At 45.5% G+C, this 22635-nt stretch overlaps 2 protein-coding genes across 15 annotated transcripts in view; one reads left to right on the top strand and one right to left on the bottom strand.

The window, feature by feature from the left end:
- The window catches only part of ARHGEF1 (Rho guanine nucleotide exchange factor 1), a 74363-nt gene extending 65853 nt beyond the window's left edge, over nucleotides 1–8510 (bottom strand). For 3 of the 10 annotated variants that reach the window (XM_082232630.1, XM_082232636.1, XM_082232637.1), the window contains exon 1: nucleotides 8369–8510. The gene's annotated coding sequence lies outside the window, so the exon portion shown is untranslated. Of the gene's footprint in view, nucleotides 1–7825; nucleotides 7994–8368 lie in introns of those variants that run through there. The other 7 variants (XM_082232635.1, XM_082232638.1, XM_082232639.1 and 4 more) reach the window with 4 other exon arrangements.
- Nucleotides 8511–8564: 54 nt separating this feature from the next.
- Nucleotides 8565–22635, top strand: part of LOC309537736 (B-cell antigen receptor complex-associated protein alpha chain-like) — a 60207-nt gene continuing 46136 nt past the window's right edge. For 2 of the 5 annotated variants that reach the window (XM_082232723.1, XM_082232724.1), the window contains exon 1: nucleotides 17522–18043. In XM_082232723.1, the coding sequence (XP_082088849.1) occupies nucleotides 17989–18043 (55 nt within the window). In that variant the 5' untranslated portion in view covers nucleotides 17522–17988. Of the gene's footprint in view, nucleotides 8650–17521; nucleotides 18044–22635 lie in introns of those variants that run through there. The other 3 variants (XM_082232725.1, XM_082232722.1, XM_082232721.1) reach the window with 3 other exon arrangements.

Here is a 22635-nt window from a genome sequence, read left to right as displayed (position 1 = left end):
CCACCTCACACTCCTGCAAGTGCAGAGAAAGAGAGAGATCCGCTATCTCAGCAGGCGGAGGGAGGCAGCTGTGTTACCTTTAAGGCAGGGAGGGGAGCAAATAATAATAATAATAATAATTTATTTATATCCCGCCCTCCCCAGCTGAAGCCGGGCTCAGGGCGGCTAACAACAATAAAACAGTACAAAAGTACAGCTTAAACAACACTCTAAAATCATTCATGGGTTACGGAGGCAATGCAGTCACGCGAAAAGAGCCGCTGGGTTATCTAGCGCAGCTTTCTGCTTCCAACAGGAAGTGTCGAAGTAAGAACACAGGAAGCCGCCTCGCGACCAAGTGAAACCACTGGCCCATCTATTTCAGTACTGTCCACACCGGCAGACACTGTACGAAGTTGCAGACACAGGGGCAGTCCCATCTGGAGATGTCAGGTTTCAAACTCGTGGCCTTCGACATGCCATGTAAATGCTCCATCTGCCCCTGTCGCCCGATATTCAGAGCTAGGCAAAATTCACATCATGTATTTTAAGCACCACACAACGCCACTTTAAACAACCATGGCTTCCCCGCAAAGAATTCTAGGAGCTGAGAGTTGTTAGGAGGTCCATTATCCCCTGCACAGAGCTACAGTTCCCAGAGGTCCCTGTGAAGAGGTATTGACTATATATAGATGGTATATGACACCAGTGCAGTTAGTAAAAATGTATAAAACCAGTTCAGATATGTGTTGGAAGTGTAAAGAAAAGGAGGGGACGTTTTACCATATGTGGTGGGATTGTAATGAAATCAAAAAGGTTTTGGGAAACGATTTACAATGAATTGAAGAAAATGTTCCATCTAACATTTGTTTAAAAACCTGAAGCATTTTTGTTAGGGATTGCAGGAAAAGAAACTGCTCAAGAAACTGAAAACTATCTTCATGTATGCGACAACGGTGGCAAGAGTCTTAATAGCTCAAGGATGGAAGAATGAGGAAATCCCGACTAAAGAACTATGGCAAGAGAAACTGATGGTCTACGCAGAACTGGCAAAACTGACACATAAACTACAGGACAAGGATAACTGCGATTTTAAAGATGAATGGGAACCTTTTACAAAGTACTTAAAGAAACAAGAAAATGCATTGGACTCATTGGCAGGTTTCGAATAAACACTCACAAACCTTTTTTAAACAAAATTCAGTTAGACAAACTAAGGATCTATACAATTTTGTAACATGCAGAAAACAACACTTGCAGATAAACCAGAGAGTGGAGCTGAGGGAAGTCAGGGGGGGAGGGGGGTTACTTTATGTGGAGGGGGAAAACGGGGGGGGGATAAAGGATGATATGCTATATGACAAAATGTTTTGTTGAAATTCTTAATAAAATAAAATAAAAAAGAGGTATTGACTATAAACTGTTGCAAACATTGTAGCTCTGTGAATGGAACACCGGGTCTCCTTTAAATAGCCATGGCTCCCGCATGGTTTAACAATAAATCCCTCTTCATGGGGAAATTTGAGAATTGTGGGTTTGTAAGGGGAATGGGGGCATCCTAATGACTCTCAGCACTCTTAACAAACAACAGCTCCCAGAATTCTTTGGGAGGAAGCCATGTTTGTTTGAAGTGGTGTCAAAAGAACTTTACACAAATGGCGCAGATGTGGCCCTTTGCTGCCTTTGAATATGAAGGTTACCTCATTGCCTTTCACAGATTTGTGAATTTGGTTGGTATCTTGTGTGTTTTCTAAAGTTATGTACGTACACTGGCTTTTTTACGGTGAATCCCGCAGGCCAGATCTGGAGTGCCAGTGGCCTTATCTGACAACCACTCCCATCACCCCCTGCTCATTGGCCATGCTAGCTGGAGCTGATGGGAAACGGAGTCCAGAAACAGCTGGAAGTCCACGGAAAGGCTGGCTTAAATGACTTTGCCTATGTTAATTTTGCACTGCGCAAAGATTCCCCAATTGTTTTAGTAGCCTCAGCTCCACTCTCCTGGTTATACCAGCCCACACGCCTCTCTCTCAACCCCTTCTCAATTGCAGCATGGATCTGGTTCCCAGCTCCAGGCTCCGCTGATGTCCCCCCCAGTCCCAAGACACAACCTTCCTCAGTCTTCTGAGAATTACTGGAACAGTCACTCCTCCTGCTGTGATATCCTGCCCCCTTGGCACACACCCCCCCCCCCGAGATTCCTCTTCCAGCTGTTTAGCAGAGGCAAGGGGAAGGAGGAGGAGAAGGCATAAGATCTCACCAGAGTGAGGAATCTTTTTGCACAGGGGAGGTGGAAAGGGTTCCTGTGTACAAAGTTTGTGCTCTGCAAAGCATGTCTTCATCCATGTTGCCTTCATGTTAACATTAGTGCTGTGCTTGTCGTCTCCACCTCACCAAAAAACCCCACAATGCATCTTGCTCTGATCTTTTCAAAGATGTGCAAATCAGCACAGGCTTTCGTACTGTTTCTAGAATCCCACACAATATCCTCTTCTACAGTCATCTAAGTTACTAATCATACTATCATCACCATCAATCTATGAACTGCCTTCTAAAAGACTGTCTCAAGGCGATTTACATATAAGAAACAGGTTTATTTTTTTAAAAAAATACCAAATACATTTAGAAGATGACTAAAACCCTAAGAAATGGACACTTGTGATCGAGGCCCATTTATTCAGCTGAGAAAACCTGTCGGAAAACAAAAATAACTCCAATTGTTCCCTGAAAATGCAGATAGTGGGTTCCCGTTATCTCTCAGCAGAAATGTTATTTCACACAGAACAGGGTCAGCCGCACACTAAAAGACCCACATCAAGAGAATCCCTCCGACAGACCACAGGAATCTGCTGGGGGCATAAGTGTGTGGCCTTCACTGCATCTTCTGGGAGCAAATTTCAAGTTTAACTATGCACTGTGTGAAGGCACCTGGTTGACTATGGCAACATTTGGGAGCATTTGGGAGAAAGGTGGGTCTTCTTACATATCTGTATGTATTCTTTTAAGGTTTCCTTTCTGAGTTCTCACCACCCCACAAGCACTTTGCGTAATTTCTGAAGCTCTGCTCCGGATGTGGACATCTCTGAGAAGTGGGGGCTTCTTGGTTGCAGAGCTAACACCGTAAAACAGACTCCTCAGGAAAGCCTGCTCGGCACCAACACAAAATGTTTTTAGATGGGTTGAGGGAAGCTGGTAGTTCGGTGGGTTAGAGCAGGGATGGAGAGTCTCTGGCCCTCCAGATGCTGCTGAAACTACAACTCCCATCATTCCCAGCTGACACGGCCAATGGTCAGAGGTGATGGAAGTTGTAGTTCAACAACATCTGATGCCCCACCGCATACAGAAGATCCACACCATCTCCAGCAGGGAGATTCCCTGCGTGTAATGATGAAGAACCGCAACCAGCCGGTGTTGACAATATCTACTTATTAAATTTGATCTAGATGGACCAATGGTCTGACTCAGTAGAAGACAGCTCCCTATGTTCGAAATTAGCATTCGAAATTAGTCAGGCGCCAAGCACATTTTGCACCTGGCTAGCGATCACTTGCGACCAAGTAAAGAGTTCGGGGGGGGGGCAGGGATCACCTGACGTCTCCACCCTCTGCAGTTGCTTGCCTGGAGATCTTTGGATCTGTCCTGTTTTCACACATTGGCAACACATCCTGTATCCGTTATATTTTATCTGCACAATCAGAGCACAATTTCAAGAACCAAAAAGCCATACAGTGGTACCTCTGGATGCAAACGGGATCCGTTCCAGAGCCCTGTTCGCATCCTGAAGCGAACGTAACACACAACTGTGCATCTGCGTGTGTCGCTGCTTCCGCGCATGCCCATGATGTCATTTTGAGCATATGCAGCGAAACCCGGAAGTAATGCGCTCCGTTACTTCCAGGTCGCCGCGGAGCGCAAGCCGAAAATATTCATCCCGAAGCTACTTCAACCCGAGGTATGACTGTATTGAAAAATACAACTTTTGAGCTGCTTGGCCCCAAAATGGCAACTAGGCATTCTGTTTTGGCGACTGTAACCCTGGTTTAAGGAGCCATTTGGCACCTAGCTAATATATCTGGGTTTCTAACACTGTTCAAACAGGAGTTCTGTTTCCCCCCACACCCAAGAGGTCTTCGTCACAGCTTTGCTTCCCTACATGAGCCTCCATTTTGTTGTTTTGTCTAGTTCAGCCTTCCCCAACCGGGACTCCCGACCATCTCGAAGGCACCAGGTTGGCCAAATCAGGCCTGCTTATACAGTCCCATTTTCCATTTGTATTTTCTCCACTGCTTTGGTACAGCTATGGCTTGATTGTTCTAAGCCACTCTGATTTCTGTCTGAAAAAGAGTGGAGCGAGACAGGGGGAAAGAAAACCACACAAAAACAGTCCAATAAGCAATGAGAGTAACAACACTAGGGTCACTTCCTGTGGACCTCTGAGCACATGGCAGGCACATGCAAAGCCGCCCCTGTTGTTTTCCAATTGTTTCAGCTTGTGGGGTGCCCCCAGCCCCAGACACGAGGATTTGGTTTTGGGGCCCACTACAGCAAGCCCTCCAAAAAACACACACCCCCAGACACACAACATTTGCTGGTTTGTGCCACGCATGGCATCCTGTGCATAGACTGAACATGAACTAGCATGCCTCTGTTGAGAGCAGGCCGCAAGCCAACGCAGGCAAAGCGATTTCCTGCTGCAATCACACGGGCTTGTCATTAGCCGTCAGTTGAACTTGCTCCTTTGTCCTTCTCGCATTTCCCTCGGTTGTCTGCTTCAACTGTCAGAATTTTAACTGGAAGCTCCTTGGGGCAGGGAGTGCCGCCGCAGTGCAGATCTAAAGCAGTATTCTGGGAAGTGCAGTTTGTGAAGGGCTCCTCAGAAACACCTTGTCCACACAGAGCTACAATATCCAGAGCAGGTTAGCAATCAATCCGTCTTCCCAGGGAAGTCTGGGAATTATAGCTCTGTGAGTGGGAAGAAAGTGGTCTTTCAACATCTGAAATGGAGGATGGGGACGAAAGTGGGGGTGCAATGCACAAAACACACTAAATCCCCACCTTCCACTCACAATCACAGGATCCTTTCAAAAATGCAACCCTTTCGTCCTGGTGCGCACACACAACAGCATCCTTTTGAGATATGTTTCAGGAGTAAAACAGTGCCGAGTTGTCCCAATAATAATTTTGGGGACCACTTTTTCAAGCCAGGCAGAGTCTGCTGCCCCCACGACCAGTCGCCAGCAGCAACACATGAACCGACCCATGGGGAACCTATTTGAACATATGTGGAGAGCAGCAGCTTTGCACACTGTAGTGGGGAATAGGTTCACACTATTGGCTGCAGGGATATTCATTCCATGCCAAGCAAACAGCACGGAACACACCGAGGGGTCCTTTACGAAGCAAAAAAATAATGAAGGGATCCTTTAACTCGTGGGTAGGCAAACTAAGGCACAGGGGCCGGATCCGGCCCAACTGCCTTCTAGAACCGGCCCACAGACGGTCCGGGAATCAGGGTGTTTTTACACGAGTAGAATGTGTGCTTTTGTTTAAAATGCATCTCTGGGTTCTTTGTGGGGCCTGCCTGGTGTTTTTACATGAGTAGAATGTGTGCTTTTATTTAAAATGCATCTCTTTATAGGGCATAGGAATTCGTTCTTTTTTCAAAATATATTCCGGCCCCCCACAAGGTCTGAGGGACAGTTGACCGGCCCCCTGTTGAAAAAGTTTGCTGACCCCTGCTTTAACTGGTAAGGTGATGGTGGTGATGGTGGTGGTGGTGGTGGTGGTGGTGGTGGAGGAGGATTAAAAAGATGGGGCAGAGAGGGGGCTTTTGGAGCCTGCTGAGAAACCAAGGCAGCAGCCTAACCCCTTCTCCCCCCCCCCCAACCACCAGGCCCCTGGCATGCGCTCTGCAACTGACCTCACAGGATCAAGATGCCTCCCTGGCTAGCAAAAAATGTCTGGCATGCAAAGCTGCGGTCCTAGGGCAGCTGGAGCTAGGAGGGGCTAGAGGTGGCAAGGGGAGGACAGATCAACATGCCTCTAGAGAGGGCAGGCAACCAGTTCCCAGTTCAGTTCCAGGTAAAGCTGGCTGTTGTGCCCCTGAATGGGTATGCGGCTTCTTAGGAATTCAGCTGCAGGGAAATATTTCCCATATTTCAAACACTATCGCTTCAAGGGAGGGGGCTGTCTTTGTTTTATTCTTATTTACCTCCCTAATTCTAGTTCTAGGTCACAGGAAATGGACTGGATCAGGAATAGATAAAAAAAAAGACTTGCCCACAGATATGTGTGTTTCATATATGAACAGATGGAATGGGTGTGTGTAGGTGCCAATCCACGATGCTTTCGTTCTGAACCCAGCGTTGCCCACACTAGCCTTAGCCAACTTGGTGCCCTTCAAATATTTTGGACTACAACTCACATCAGTCCCAGCTGCCAGTCCCTGCTGGCATGGAAAGTGCTTGTTCCAACAATGGACTATGGACTTTCCTTTAATGGTGGTTGTAAACACGCAGAGTTTTGTTTTTTTTAATACACAAAAAACAGTGCAGCCCTTTTCCTGCAAAATGCTCAAGCGGCACACACTCCCATTACACAAAGCAGTCCCTATTTTTAGAAAACAAACAAATGCTCTTCCCCAACCCACCCACACACACAAAAAGAGTTTCTACACCTACATCAAAAACGCTAATAGCTCGTCTATTATTATTAAATCCATTGCCCTTCTTTCACCAGCGGGCGCCAGGGCGGGGTAACAACAATTTGATACCGAAAATTAAAAAACAATTTAAACAGTCACAGGAAGAGGCTGGGCCCTGAAAACACACCTCTTGGGTGTCAAAGGACAACGTAAAGGTGGCCTTAAAAATCCCATCTATGAAACAAACAAACACACCCCCCATTCTAAACACAGCCTCCATGGGTCACAGAGCAAGGATGGGAAAGCTATAGTCTTCCAGAAGTCGTTGGACTACAAATCCCATCAGCCTTGGTCACTGCAGATTGGGTTGGACTAGATTAACTCTCACGGTCCCTTCCGACTTTATGATGTTATGAATAAATAGGCCCCAAAATGTGTGTTTAGGTAAAAGGTGGGTCCTGGATTTGGGAAGGGAGAAGACACTTGCTGTAAAACCAGCCTGAAAAGGAGGGGGAGGAGAGAGGGGAGGACGGTGCCAGGGAAGCCTTACATCTGGAGGGAGGGTGCCAGGTTTGTGAAGGCTGTGTGAGGGCCTTTTAGCCTTAAACACAAAACCATGTTTCTAATCCCGGAAAGCCATATCAATGCCACACGCCACCCCATAAACACACCCTACTAACAGGCCTTGCTCTCCAATCTCAGTTTCCATCTCTCTAAACCTAAAATCCATCCTTTTGGATATTCCTTTTTAGGGACAAAATCATTTGAGCGTCAGCCACCCTCCCTCCCTGCTAACAACATAACACAAACTTTCAATGCATCCTCGTCCAGCTTCCAACTTAAGCATTATCTCTTCCTCTCTTGAACCTACGTATTTTTGCTTTTATATCCCCATGTCTTATCCAAGGAGCTGAAATACGTGGTTTCCCCACTCTTCCTTCACAACAACCCTTCGAGATAGGTTAGGCTGGGTCACCCAGCCAGGGATTTGAACCCTGGTCCAACACTCTTAACCTCTTTTTACTTTCAGTTTCAATTCAATTAATTTGAGCTCTAGTTCCAGGCGTTTGCCTTCGCTCCCCCAGCTACTTTCTGCCACGGAATAATCTGTGGGCTGCCACATATCCTGTGGTCAAAGTCCAGGCTCAATCCTGGAATAACCACAGCCAAGAGTTACCCGGAGCATGTGCAGAATACAGTTACCTCCAAAAGAAAAGAAAAGAAAGTCCAGGAATCCACGTCTCTTCCAGCGCCGATTTAAGGGAATGGGCTCTAAGGTTACCCAGTGGCGGGAGGGAAATATACTTGGCACCTAACTCGGATCACTCCGCTTCGCTTCGCCCGCTTATTGACTACTCCTCCATATTTTCCAGGGGCACAGCCCTGGAAAAACACGTCGCGAGGGTGGCGTTTTCACGAGGCTGGCCACGAACACCAGAACCTGCTCCCACGCGAGACGCGATTCCGCCTGCAACCCACTTACTGGGGAGTAGTAAGCCCCGTTTGAATCCAACTGGGCGCCTGCTCCCGAGTGTAAACAGGCACGGAAAGGGGCTTGCGCTGCAACGCCCCCCAAAACTCCCAGCTCTTAAAATCTTCTTTTTTTTTGTTTGTTTGGAACGGGCAAAGCGCTAAGAACGCTTCGAACCGGAAACGCCGCCTTTCTGTCCACACGGACCCCCTCCCCCGCGCCCCCGATCCGAATCGACGCCGTGCACACGCGCGCAGCACCTGGGAGCTCCTCACCTGGATCGAACTTGAGTTTGGCTCCCGCTGCCTCCCGACGCAAGGCCCCGGCGGGGTTTCCTGTTGCAGAGGGCGGCTTGTGGGGAGGGGCTGGCCGGGGATGTGGGGCGGTGTGGAGGGGGGAGCAGGAAGCCGCTGGTAGCTTTCTGGATCCCGCCCCGCCGGTCTCCTCCTCCTCCTTCCCGCAGCGCCTCCCCTTTCTGGGTTTCTCGGCGGCGCCTCCTCCTCTTCCGACGCCGGCTGGCCTCTTTGTGCTGGAATGCCGCGCGCGCAGCTTGCAGGTAGACGGGGGTCGGGTGGATGCACGTGTGAACGCGCTGGGGGAAGGGTCGGAGGCTGCAAGGCAGGGGGACGAACGCGATTCTCACCTGTTTCTCGGGCTGGGGTGGCCGCATAAGGAAGTCGAAACAGACCTCTAGCCGCCCCGCCCCTTGTTCACTCAAAAGTAGACCCAATCAGTTTTATATTATTATTATTATTATTATTATTATTATTATTATTATTATTATTATTATTATTAGACTAGACACTGGAGCATTGAAATCGCGCAAGCGGGATCCTGAGCACGCGCATCGAAAAGCAAGCTCCGTTCAGCTCAGCGGGACATTGGCTGCGCAATCCTAAAGCCACTTACCTGGACTCGACGGGATTTGTTTCACTGAGTAGAAACGTTATAGGATTGCATCGTCAGCATTTGTATGCCGCCTTTCCAAGGAAAGAACAATGCCCAAAGCGGCTGACAGCAAAGGAAACAAGAATACAGTGGTACCTCGGGTTACATACGCTTCAGGTTACACACTCCACTAAGCCAGAAATACTGCTTCAGGTTAAGAACTTTGCTTCAGGATGGGAACAGAAATCGTGCTCTAGCGGCGCGGCGGCAGCAGGAGGCCCCATTAGCTAAAGTGGTGCTTCAGGTTAAGAACAGTTTCAGGTTAAGTACAGACCTCCAGAACGAATTAAGTACTTAACCCAAGGTACCACTGTACCTCTAAAAAATGACCATACAATTTCATAATAGTGCCAATAAAACAGCAGTGTTAAGTATGAAGGCAGTGTGGCACAGTGGTTAGAGTGTTGGGCTAGGATATGGGAGAACAGGGTTCAAATCCTCATTCAGGCAAGAAGCTCGCTGGGGGACCTTGCATTCAGTGATTGTTTCTCAGCCTCACCTACCTCAAAGGGTCATTTTGAGGATAAAATGGGGGGGGGAGGAAAACCTCGTATGACAGTTTGAGGTCCGTGGAAGAAAGACAGGCGAAGTAGCTGGGGGGCGGGGAATCCTCCCCACGTTGCTCACCAGGAAGTGCTGACAGCAGAAATGTCTCCATCTTTGCTTGGAAGCAGATTTGCAATCCTAAACACACCTAAAGCCCATTGATTTCAGCAGTGATATGCCAGAACTGGAGATCTTGTAAAGGAAAATGAAGACCCGGGCTCTGCTATTAGGCTTATAAATGAGGGCTGCAATCCTGCGTATACTTACCGCAGCCTATCGAACACTGTGGGAGTTACTTCTGAGTAAATCTGCGTAGCCACTGTGAGAACAGGATACTGGACTACATGGGCCATTGGCCTGATCCAGCTGCCTTTTCTTAAATTATTAGATTAGAATTGAATTTAAAGTTGAATCTTCCAAATTCACATGAAAGAAAAGAGGAAGCCCTCCTTTGGAACGGTGCAGTTATCCGAATTTTGCAATGCAGCTTGCTAACCAACCTATGCATATAACACCACATATATAAGGGGAAAATGGGCATAAAAATGAATACATTAGTGAAAATAATATGTGCTATTTATTTTCTGCCCTGCTCAGTGGTAGGATCATAGCTCAGTGGTAATAGCATCGGCCTAGCACACAGAATGTCCCAGGTTCCAGCCTCAGAGGGCTGCTGCCAGCCAGTGTTGACAATATGGAGCCAGGTGGATCTTACTCTGTACAAGGCAAGCTTCCTATATTTGCAGGGGAAGCAGTTTTCACCCTGGTTGGCTCCTCAAGCCAAACTTTTGAATGATATTAAATAACTGCAACAACAAAAACCAAGACTGCAAACAACAGCAAAAATAAATGCAGGGTGCTGAACATACATGGACTGCGGGCATCACGAGTGGATGTCAAAATGAAGCTTGGAATCGTAACATCATGGAATTGTACCATTGGAAGGGACCCTGGGGGGGGCATCTAGTCCAACCCCCCTGGCCATCTTGTGACCCATTTGTCATAGGAAGTTGTTTTTCACACAGCTCATAATCGGTCTATGGGATTCCATACCACAATATGTGATTATGTCCACTGGCTTAAAGGCAAAGGTAAAGGGAACCCTGAACATTAGGTCCAGTCATGACCGACTCTGGGGTTGCGGCGCTCATCTCGCTTTACTGGCTGAGGGAGCCGGTGTACAGCTTTCGGGTCATGTGGCCAGCATGACTAAGCCGCTTCTGGCGAACCAGAGCAGCGCACGGAAACGCCGTTTACCTTCCTGCCGGAGTGGTACCTATTTATATACTTGCACTTTGACTTGTTTTCAAACTGCTAGGTTGGCAGGAGCAGGGGCCGAGCAACGGGAGCTCATCCCGTCGTGTGGATTCGAACCGCCGACCTTCTGATCAGCAAGTCCTAGGCTCTGTGGTTTAACCCACAGCGCCACCCGCGTCCCGTGTCCACTGGCTTACGTTGTTTTAAAAGGATATTCAACAAAATGCAGGTGGAGGAGAAGGAATTTCATAAAAACACTTTTCTCCAGCGGTTTCCAGGAAGTCCAAATTGGCATATTCCTTCCTACAGTGGTGTTAGAGAAGTCTTATTAGCGGCTGTTCACTATTAACAGCTGGATGAAACCTCCACATTCAGAGGCTACTGAAAAATGTAAGAGGAGCCATCCTGGATCAGACAAAAGTTTATCAAACCCAGCATTCTGTTTCCACAGTGGTCAACAAGAAGCCCAGAATCAGGAAGTGAGCAAAATAGCAGCAACTTGTATTCAGAGGCATAGTAGTGCCTCTGGCAGCAGAGACAGTATGCAGCCATCATCACAGAAGTCACAGAGTTGGAAGGGACCGCGAGGGTCATCCAGTCCAACCCGCTGCAATACAGGGTGTGGGATGTAATCCACTGGGAGCAGTCAAATACAACATTCCTTGTTTTCCTAGAGTGGACATGCAAGGGGATGTTGGTCCAGCCGGTCAAACTTCCTGTTACACCTGCCTGGAGCATCCTTCCTTGCCTGTGACTAGTGGGTGGGCGTGACCTTTCCAGACCTGGTAAAAGGCCAAGGCACACTGCCACACTCTCTCTCTTTGACTCTCCTTTCGACCTTCCTGCATCATCTAGACTGCTAGCCAGCAGTCTCCCTAGGTTATCTCCCATACGGGGTAAACCTGTTTGTATGTGCTTGTAATTTTAAGCCTAAAGCCTGCCTTCAGAGATCACACGGTGGTCTGCCTGATCATAAGTAAAACTACTTTTTGTTACTTAGGAATAAGACTGTTGGTGTCTTTTTTCTTTTTTCTTTTTTCTTTTAGGAGGGATTTAAAAGGGGTCTTACAAGGAACATACAATTCAATCTGAGGCAGATTGAATTGCATAATAGTAAGAGGTTCTAACGAGCCTGCAGCCAGCTTTTTGCTGTGCGTGAGAAGGGGAATGTAACTTGCTACATAAGAAACTTGCTAGTGCAATTTAGGAAGGATATTAATAAACAATATATCCTCTCCTGCCACCCTGAACATTCCCACACAGGAGCCCTTCCCACAGCTATCCCTTCTGGTTAACAGCCAGATGCACCAGCCACAAATAGTATCCAGGGATTCGAACTGCCGACCTTCTGATCGGCAAGTCCTAGGCACTGTGGTTTAACCCACAGCACCACCCGCGTCCCTATGGAAATATATTTGTGCCCAAATGTTGATTCCTACCTCCCATGTTTAAAAATAAAGAATCAACTTATTTTGGCCATAGTGTGTCATGAATTTAATGTAATTTCAAAGTGTTGTGTATCAGTGTGAAACTTTAGGTCTTCTTTTCCAGATGGTGCTGGATTCCTTTATCTTTCTCTGTTATTTCAAGAGATGTTGAATCACACGTGGAAGAGAGTGAAAAGATATTTTAAAAGCCATAAATAGTGGTGTAGGCAATTTTCCTGGCAGGTGATTGTGGAATACTTTTTTTCTATGTGATAGGACTCATCTTCCTGAGCATTTTGATATGATATGCTTTTGTTGCAATAAAGTGTGAGATTAAACCTTAGTCTAGTGTGCAGAACACAGTTTTAGTAGTAGTGGGTTCCCTCTGCTGGTGAAATGTGGACATTACACAGTCTGATCAAATTTCATCCTAAACCCTAGAATCATACTTGTAGAATTGAAGGAGATCCCAAGCGTAATCTAGTCCAACCCCCTGCAATGCAGGAATCACAGCTAAAGAATCTCTGACGACAGCTGTTCAACCTGTGTTTAAAAACCTCCAAGGAATGAGAGCTCACCACCTTCCAAGTTTTCCGCTGTCAACAGCTCGTACCAACAGAAAGTTCTTCCTAATGTTTAGTCTGAATCCCCTTGGCTGTAATTTTAATCCACTGGTATGGGCCCTTCCCTCTGGAGCAGCAGAAAACAAGTTTGCTCCATCTTCCATGTGACAGCCCTTCAGATATATCCCTCTTGGATAGTCAAAGCAAAATTGGTTGCAGTTTTGTTTGTACAGAAATCCGTTTAGGATCGCAGGTCCAGTTGCCCAGATTAAAAGCAACTGTCTACCTGCCAGCTCCATCTGGTATGCAGGCTGTGACCCTACCTGCTTGCACACTGTCTTGCCAGAGTGGTGCATGCTCTGGTTATCTCCCGCTTAGACTACTGCAATGTGCTCTACGTGGGGCTACCTTTGAAGGTGACTCAGAAACTACAACTAATCCAGAAAGCAGCAGCTAGACTGGTTACAGGGAGTGGCTGCTGAGACCATATAACACTGGTCCTGAAAGACCTACGTTGGCTCCCAGTATGTTTCTGAGAATAATTCAAAGCGTTGGTGCTGATCTCTAAGGCCCTAAATAGCCTCGGCCCAGTATACCTGAAGGAGCATCTCCACCCCCCCCCATCGTTCTGTCCAGACGCTGAGGTCCAGTGCCAAGGGGCTTCTGGCAGTTCCCTCACTGCGAGAAGTGAGGTTACAGGGAACCAGGCAGAGGGCCTTCTCGGTAGTGGCACCTGCCCTCCCTTCAGATGTCAAGGAAATAAACAACGATCTGACTTTTAGAAGACATCTGAAGGCAGCCCTGTATCGGGAATATTTTTGTGTCAGATGTTTTACAATTTTTTGTATGTACTGTAAGAAGCCCAGAGTGGGTGGGGAAACCCAGCCAGATGGGCGGGGTATAAATGATACAATTATTATTACTAAATCTAAATAGTAGATTACAGTTTAATCTTCAAAAGTGCACAGGCAGCCCAGTTAAACCTTAAACTTCCAAGTAGTTTCACAAGATCTCAAGGAAGCAATCACAGCAACATTCACCAATGTAACCTTTCAAGCTGAGAGCATCTTTTACAGAAAGTTGCCAGCTCCAGAGACTCTGTCTAGGATATAAGATATGTAGGAAGAAAAGATCTTTCAAGTTTCAAAAAGTGCCACTGCTCAGACTGTCATGGTTGCAGGGTTTCTAAAACCGCCAGCCATGATGGCTTAAATTTTATCCCCGTTGTCAGACAAGAGGCAGTATACTTCTTAATACCAGTTGCTGGGAAACACTTATTGCTTTCAGATTTTACATGGGCAACTGGTTGGCTGCTGTGAGAACAGCGGTTTGATCAATCAGGGCTCTTTTCTTTCATTCTTATCTCTGGCCTGGACATGACAACCTATTTCATAATACAGTGGTACCTCGGTTTACGAACTAAATCCATTTTGGAAGTCCGTTCTTAAACAAAAGCGTTCTTAAACCAAGTTGTGCTTTCCCATAGCAGCGAGGGACTCAATTTACAAACGGAACATGTTCTGCTTCCAAGGCAAAGTTCACAAACCAAAACACCTACTTCCAGGTTTGCAGCGTTCTTAATCCAAGTTGTTCATAAACTAAGCTGTTCTTAAACCCAGGTACCACTCTACAGTGGTACCGTGGGTTTAGTACTTAATTCGTTCTGGAGGTCTGTTCTTAACCTTAAACTGTTCTTAAGCTGAAGCACCACTTTAGCTAATGGGGCCTCCGCCGCGCCTCCGGAGCACGATTTCTGTTCTCATCCTGAAGCAAAATTCTTAGCCCGAGGTACTATTTCTGGGTTAGTGGAGTCTGTAACCTGAAGCATATGTAACCCGAGGTACCACTGTACTTTCTTTCCATTTTTGTAGAAGATTCAGGCACCTGGTGCCGGCACTATTCAGAGTAGACACACTGAAACTGATGAACGCGGCCCAGTTAGCTCTATCAATTTTAGTGTGGGGCTGCTGTAAGTTGGATGCAACCTATTGCTTTGTGATTCATCCTCAGGGGTCATGCCATATGCCCTGAGCGATGTTCCACCCAGAAATGCCATTCCTGGGTTTTGGTCCCTTGCCTCTGTTTGCTAGCTCTGACCTTCCATGGCGATACACAAGGACTCCTGTGTTGCTTCTTGCCATGTTGCAGTCGTAGGTACCCTCCCCTCCCCCTTGTTCTTCTGACAAGATGAATTTAGTAACCCAGTTTAGTTGTTTGCATGATATTTGCATTATTTTACCACACACACACACCCCTATCTACAGAAAGGAGAGGAAATGTGTGGCAAAGGCTGGAGGAGGCAAAAAGGGAACCTTGAACTTCACATTCAAATATACTTATCAGGCCTGCAAATTTTTCAAGTGTTACTAGAGTTGGCAAGGTGGGGGGGGGAGTGGATTCATCTGGCAGCCAAATTGTTAACACAGTGAGCCACCCACCTGTCAATTGCCTGGCATCACACTGACATCAGATGATCTATTTTTATCTGTGCTGCTTGAAATCAAACCAAGCAGGCCAAAGGCGCAACTCAGAAAGTGGCAACCATCAGCTGATCATTGGGTCTGTCAAAGCCCCGGGCACTGTATCCCGCAAGCCACAACAGCCAGATGATTGTCAAAGTTCACAAAGCCCTGTGTGCGGCACTTTGCAGGATCTGATAGTAGGCTGATTCCCATAACTCTGCTGAACAGCATTGTCTGAAAACTCCTTTTCAGCAGAGCCCTGCTTTTACCAGTGTGGTGTAGTGGTTAAGAGCGGTAGACTTGTAATCTGGGGAACCGGGTTCGCTTCCCCACTCCTCCACCTGCAGCTGCTGGGTAACCTTGGGCCAGTCACACTTTTTTGAAGTCTCTCTGCCCCACTCACCTCACAGAGTGTTTGTTGTGGGGGAGGAAGGGAAAGGAGAATGTTAGCTGCTTTGAGACTCCTTCGGGTAGTGATAAAGCAGGATATCAAATCCAAACTACTACTACTCTTCTTCTTCTTCTTCTTCTTCTTCTTCTTCTTCTTCTTCTTCTTCTTCCCTGCCCTACACCTGACACCAGGTGGGTGTGGCTTGGCCAAATTGGTCTTGTGGGCCAGACAGGTTGGCATGATAGGCCGAAGGCTTCCTACTGCTGATATAAAGGAACGATCCGTATGGGCAATTGTACAAGGGGAAGTTCTTTTGTGTAGTTGTGGTGGCGGTGAGGGGATAATCCCTATAGGTTGTGTCAGACTAAGCTTTACATAGAATAGTCCCATTGAAATTAATGGAGCTAACTTTGTCATAGAATCGTAGAGTTGGAAGGAACCCTGATGTAGCCCTCTTGTCTGATGTATTTTTAGGAATTTTAGCAGGTGGAGATTGGAAACAAATTAAAACAGGCAGGCTGTTAATTATTTAGTTTTGCCGCTGTCATGAATATGGCTTCCGCTGTTTCCCTTTAAACTGGTAAATTTGGGTTTCTATTTTGTCTCTTTGGGGTGTGCCCTTTAAAATCGTTGCTAGCATAGATTGCCAGAAGTGCTGTGTTTCATATTTCAGCTTTCAAAAAGAGTCCAGCCTCTGTGTCTTGCCTCTAACCCAGGGCTTCCCAAGCTTCCCCCTCCCCTCCCCTGGACTACTTGAAAACTGCTAAGGGTTAATGATATTTCTTCCTGCTGTAGCGGTAATAATGTGCTGTGCTAGATGCTGTATATATTTTAATTATATCCTTATTTCTTTGTTTTTTTCTTATATACCTTTTTATTGTATTAAAATTTGAGTTTTATAGTATTCATATTGTTATGTGGCAAAATACAACAGAAAGCACAAAAGCAGCAATAGAAATATAATTATTCAGTACAATGGGCGTGCCATCTGGCGGAAGCTCATGGAGGATTGGCGGTCTGTGGCCCATAGTTTGGGTACCACTGCTCTAGTATACAAGAATGTAGAGGTCACTAAAAAAATCAAAACTTTACCATGAAATAAAAATAACAGTCCAGTAAGAGATAGAAAGTACAACAAAATAACAGCAAGGGGGTTAAACAAAAACTATACAAGACCAGAAAAACCACACCTGGGTTCACAGCCATTGGCACATAAAGTATATGCCCAAGAGGGTGCACAATAAATTAGACATTAAAACAAAAACTGTCCTGATATTAAACAAATGAATACCAGATAAAGCTATATTTCATTGGGACTTGCCAGTCATGATATACTTGTCATATAAATAACAAATGGCAGCAAAGTCCATAGGTTTAGCTGCCGCTAAGATATCCTTCATTTATGAGTCAATTTTTTCAGGAAGAAGGATAAACATTCCTTTATTAAACAGAATATTTAAACTAAAACTTGTGGGCTCCTTTGAGGAGCTACTAACAGAAAAGTTATAAGCAGTCTGTATTTGACGTATCAAAAATTGATAAAAGGCACGATCTGTGGTATAAAGGCACTGGTGTACACCTATTGTTCAGAAATAACCCTCATCGCCTCTTCCCAAGATTTATGTACACGGGAGGCACGTTCGCAATCTGCAGCGTTCGCAACTCATGACCTGCGTGTCTGTGCACATGAGGATGGCGATTCTGTGCATGCACAAAGCACGATTTAGCACTTCTGCGTATGCGCAAGTGCCGAAGCCCAGAAGTAACCCGTTCCGGTACTTCTGGCTTCGGCACAGTGCACAACCCGAAATTGCGCAACCCGAAGCATCTGTAACCCAAGGTATGACTGTACATGTTTACATGACCACCACATGTGCCAATACATTTCTTTTTTGTTCCATCCCCTCCAATGCAAAGGGTAACCAACCCCAGTTAGATTTGTTCTTCTTGTGTTCTGATGCCCTTACAGAAGCAGAGGGGCACCAATAAACCATCGCCTCTGCTCTCCTCAGAATCACAAGACATTCTGCTACACCCTCCGAATTAAAAATACATTTCTAGTGAAAACTGAAGCTTCAGTGCACAGCCAGAAAATAAAAGGAGGGGGGGAGGGAAGCCCTCATAAGTTTAGTTGGGTGGAGCTACGAAGCAACCAGCCACATCTCCTGGTGTCTGCTGAAAGGAGGGTTGGGGAAAAGAAGCCTGCGAGCAAAAACAACGCCAAGTCCATCAGACTCAGCCGCAAGTTCTATGCAAGTCTAGGACCGCCGTGGCTAAGAACAAGTAGCTCCGAGTGGCAGGATGAAAGGTGGTCCAAAACAGCTGTGTTTCCTGGTTCTACTGAGTCTCTTTACAGGTAAGCACTAACTGGAGACCTTTTGGGCTGGCGGTTCTTAACAGGTTTGGAGATCTTTGGAACTGGGTTGGCATAGGAAAGGCAATAGCATTGCACAGGGCTTTGGTAGCAGTCTGATATGCAGCAGTTTGACAGGTGAATTGTGTACATTTCCAGAAGTGCGGGAAAATCACCTGATTCATTTGTGCCAGGCTGCTGTTCAAAGCAGAGGTCATGGGCACTAAAGGTATCTGTAATTCTGAAGGATTACACAGTGCATCCTTCTGCATGTTTTACTCAGAAGTAGAGATGGGCAGTTTTGTTTCTCATTTTTCCTGTCTTCAGTTTGGTTCTCTACATGAAAATTCACCAGACCTCATGAAAGTTAATCAGTGTTTTAGTGCAAATTTCTCCTATCATATGTATTTTTGTAGGCAATTTTGCCTCTTATACACATTTTTTGCAAAGCTATTTTCACAAAGATAATGTAATTTACATGCTATTTTCAGTAATGTGTGCATTTTTATGCACACTTTGCATGCATTTTTGTACACATTGCTTAGCTGCAGAGCTGCACTGCAACATTCAGAGAGGTGTGAATTTTGAAGGCTGGCTGTTTCGGTTTGCATATTGTTTCTGAAAGTGTGAATTAGGTAAGTTTGCCTTAAAGTGCAAATTGAATTCAATCCCCTCCCCATCCCTACTCAGAAGCCCCATTGAGTTCATTAGCTGTGTATAGCAGGGATAGGCAGCCATATAGATGTTTAGGGTCCCTGGCTGTTAGATGTCCAACATCACCTGGAGGCAACCACATTGGCTAGCTGTGGGGTATAGAGTTGCGGCATAAAATGTGAGCTCTGTGGCTGAATTTAGAAGAGGCATTTTCTTTTTAAATGTCTATCCCACCCTTCCTTCCAAAGGAGTCCAAGGCAGAAGACAATAAGGCTTTTAAAAATAAAATAAAGAAAAGCATTCATAAACATTAATTATACCTAAGCACCTTAAGAACATCCAAAAACATTTCAAAACAATCACCGCTAATAATTTCCAGGGATGCTGGGAACAGTCCCTTCAGCCATCAAATATCTGGGTGAACCAATAATGTTTTTACGCTTGCCATTGCCTGCAATGATTTACTGCTTTTGTTTAAAAGCAATAAAAATACTTCACCAAAACAACAGCAACCCTAGGCAAAGAGGAATGTTTTAAGATCCACCTCAAATGTTTATAACGAGGGAGAGAAATGTACCTCACCAGAGAGGTCACTCCTCAAATGAGGAACCACCACTGAAAAGGCCCTGCCTTGAACCTGATGGTGCCATAGGTTACAGAGCAAACTTTCATCGGAGGCCAATTTTAGTAGTGAGGCTGTAAATTTAAAAATAAATTAAATTTAAAGATTAAAAATTTAGGTAGGTAGTCATGTTGGTCTGACGCAGTCGAAATAAAAAAAAAATTGTCCAGTAGCACCTTAGAAACCAACTAAGTTGTTCTGGGTCTGCATGCACATGAAAGCTTATATCCAGAACAAACTTAGTTGGTCTCTAAGGTGCTACTGGACAATTTTTTAATTAAAAATTTAATTAAAGAAAACCTTAAAAGATGAGCAACCAGCAAAATACGTTTTAGTCAGCTGACAACCTTAACTATAACCTACCATGTTTTCTTAGGATAGAGGGGTCCTTATTCATAGAATAGGATGGTGTTCTTTGTTTTGAAACACTTTTAATCAACTGACATTTGGTATATTCACCAGTGTCACTTGTGGTATTTTCCATCAATAAAGGAATCCATTGTTCCGTTGTCTTGTACCACCATCAGGGTCAAGTAGGCTCAAATTAAAGTAGATGGGGTGGGGAAATGAATAACTTCCAATTTTATGCATGCCTACTCATTGGTAAGCCCTATTAAGTTCAATGGGGCTTGCTCTTAGGTAAGTGGGTAAGAAGAGCCATCTGGGTCATGCCAGTAGTGTGTCTGCTGGCATCCTGTTCTTACAATCACATAGCTGTCAACTTTTCCCTTTTCTTGTGAGGAATCCTATTCGGAATAAGGGAATTTCACTTAAAAAAGGTAAAATGTTGACAGGTATGCAATCGCTAACCAGCTGCCCGTGGGAAGCCTATAAGTGAGACTTGAGCCAGACAACACACTCCCTTTTCTACAGTTTCCAGAATGGGGTTTTCCAAAGCATACTGCGTTCAACAGTGGAGGCAAGGCATAGCCATCTAGGTTGGTAGCTGTAGACAGCCTTCTCCCTGTCTAATCCTCTTTTAAAAGCTGTCCAAGAGAGAGAGACCCTGTCTCAAATCCTTGAGAGCCACTGCCTGTCATTGTAAACCAGAAGTCTGGAGTCTTCCAGATGTTACTGAATCTCAATGCCCATCATCCCCAGCCAGCGCAGCCAATAGCCAAAGATTCCCCACACCTAGTGTGAGCTATGTAGACCAATGGTCTGACCTGACCCCCATTCACACTAGACATTGAAAGCACTGTGATACCACTTTAAACAGTCATGGCTCCCCCCAAAGAATTCTGGGAGCTGTCATGAGATAAGGGTGCCATTCCCCTCCCAGATCTACAATTCTCAGAACTGTAGCTCCATGAGAGGACTAGAGGCCTCCTAAGAACTCTTAGCACCCTTAAGAGACTGCAGCTCCTGGAATTCATTGTGGGGAGCCATGACTGTGGTACAATAGTGCTTTCAATGTATACAGACCCTCCAACTGTTCCTATTTTTCAGGGGGTAGTCCTGGATTTTCAGAAGCCACCCCATTTTCTGACTTGATCCTGGAATGCCCCGCTTTTCCTTGTTGCTGTTTAGTCGTGTCCAACTCTTCATGACCCCATGGACCTGAGCAGGCCAGGCACTCCTGTCTTCCACTGCCTCCCGCAGTTTGGTCAAACTCATGCTGGTAGCTTCGAGAACACTGTCCAACCATCTCATCCTCTGCCATCCCCTTCTCCTTGTGCCCTCCATCTTTCCCAGCATCAGGGTCTTTTCCAGGGAGTCTGCTCTTCTCATGAGGTGGCCAAAGTATTGGAGCCTCAGCTTCAGGATCTGTCCTTCCAGTGAGCACTCAGGGCTGATTTCCTTAAGAATGGATAGGTTTGATCTCCTTGCAGTCCATGGGACTCTCAAGAATCTCCTCCAGCACCATAATTCAAAAGCATCAATTCTTCGGCGATCAGCCTTCTTTATGGTCCAGCTCTCACTTCCATACATCACTACTGGGAAAACCATGGCTTTAACTATATGGACCTTTGTTGGCAAGGTGATGTCTCTGCTTTCCCTATTTTCATCAGGGAAATGTTGGAGGATATGTGTATGTTCCTAACTCCTTTTCGTGGGCTAGCAGCTTTTTGTATACTCACCTGTCCTACAAACCTCCTGCGCATTTTTGTCAGACTCTGGTAGACCCAGAGGTAACCATAGCCTATTTTAGAATGATCCCCAGGAGAGGAAAAGCCTGTCATGTAAGGTTCCACCCTACCCTACAAGGCCACTTACCTGCAAAGTTCCCTTTTTGAAAATAAAATTTAAAAAACTCATCTTCTGTTTCCTGTCAACAGGGGCAGGAAAAGGGAACTAAAACCAGCATGGTACCCCTTGAGAGATGGCCGGGGAGGGGGTGTCATCGTGAAGTGGAGATGTGGTTCAGTGAAAGGGGAGGAACAGGGGAGAGAAAATTACACAGCTTGTTACTGGAACGGCAATTCAAAATGGGGGCCGGTGGTTGTGTGCTGCCCCCCCTTTTTGTTCTTAACAAACCCAGTAGCTTGGATGCCATGCAAGAAATTCAGCAGGTGACCACTTCACATCAGGAAAATAGTCGCCTGCTAAATATCTAGGCTTCTGTAAAAACACAGGAGGCATTTTCCTGTCAGTGACAGGCCACTCTCTGCTTTTCCACTACGTCCGGGCAAAAGTCTGATCTGCTAAAACTATAATAGATTTTTCATGGTGTCCTTCATGTAACCACCATTAAATTAAAGATTGCATTAATATGTGTATTCTGCTTTTCTGGTAACAATGTTGAGTTCAAATCAGCTCATAATGATGATGATAATGATAATGATAATGATAATGATAATAATTAAAAATTAGCAAATATTACAATCAAAAATGGAATCCCATATAAATAAGGCAAAAATGAGCAAATTCTGCACAAACTCATAATGATTCAATGACAGCCCTTAGCATCAGGTAGGTAGCCGTGTTGATCTGACACAATATCTAGCTTTCATCTTTCTATCTTTCTATCTTTCTATCTTTCTATCTTTCTATCTATCATCTATCTATCATCTATCTATCTATCTCCAGTAGCACCTTAGAGACAAACTAAGTTTGTTCTGGGTATAAGCTTTCATGTGCATGCACACTTCTTCAGATACACTGAAAGCAGCCCTTAGCAGTTTTTTTTCTTTTTTTCTTTTTTCTTTTTCTTATTATTAACACTATTTTAAAAGTACTGTACAGAACAATCCATTCCTCATCTCATACAGGAGACAAGGGGAGTCTAAAGTAAAATAAACAAAACAAAACAAAAACATTAACTGGTCAGTACAACCCATCAAGACGTACCCAAATTCAAGCCCACAATGATCAAAGC

This window comes from Podarcis vaucheri (assembly GCF_965113315.1).
Source record: "Podarcis vaucheri genome assembly, chromosome: 7".
Taxonomy (NCBI): domain Eukaryota; kingdom Metazoa; phylum Chordata; class Lepidosauria; order Squamata; family Lacertidae; genus Podarcis; species Podarcis vaucheri.
Note: the sequence above shows the minus strand (reverse complement) of the source record. Positions and strands in the feature narration are given on the sequence as shown.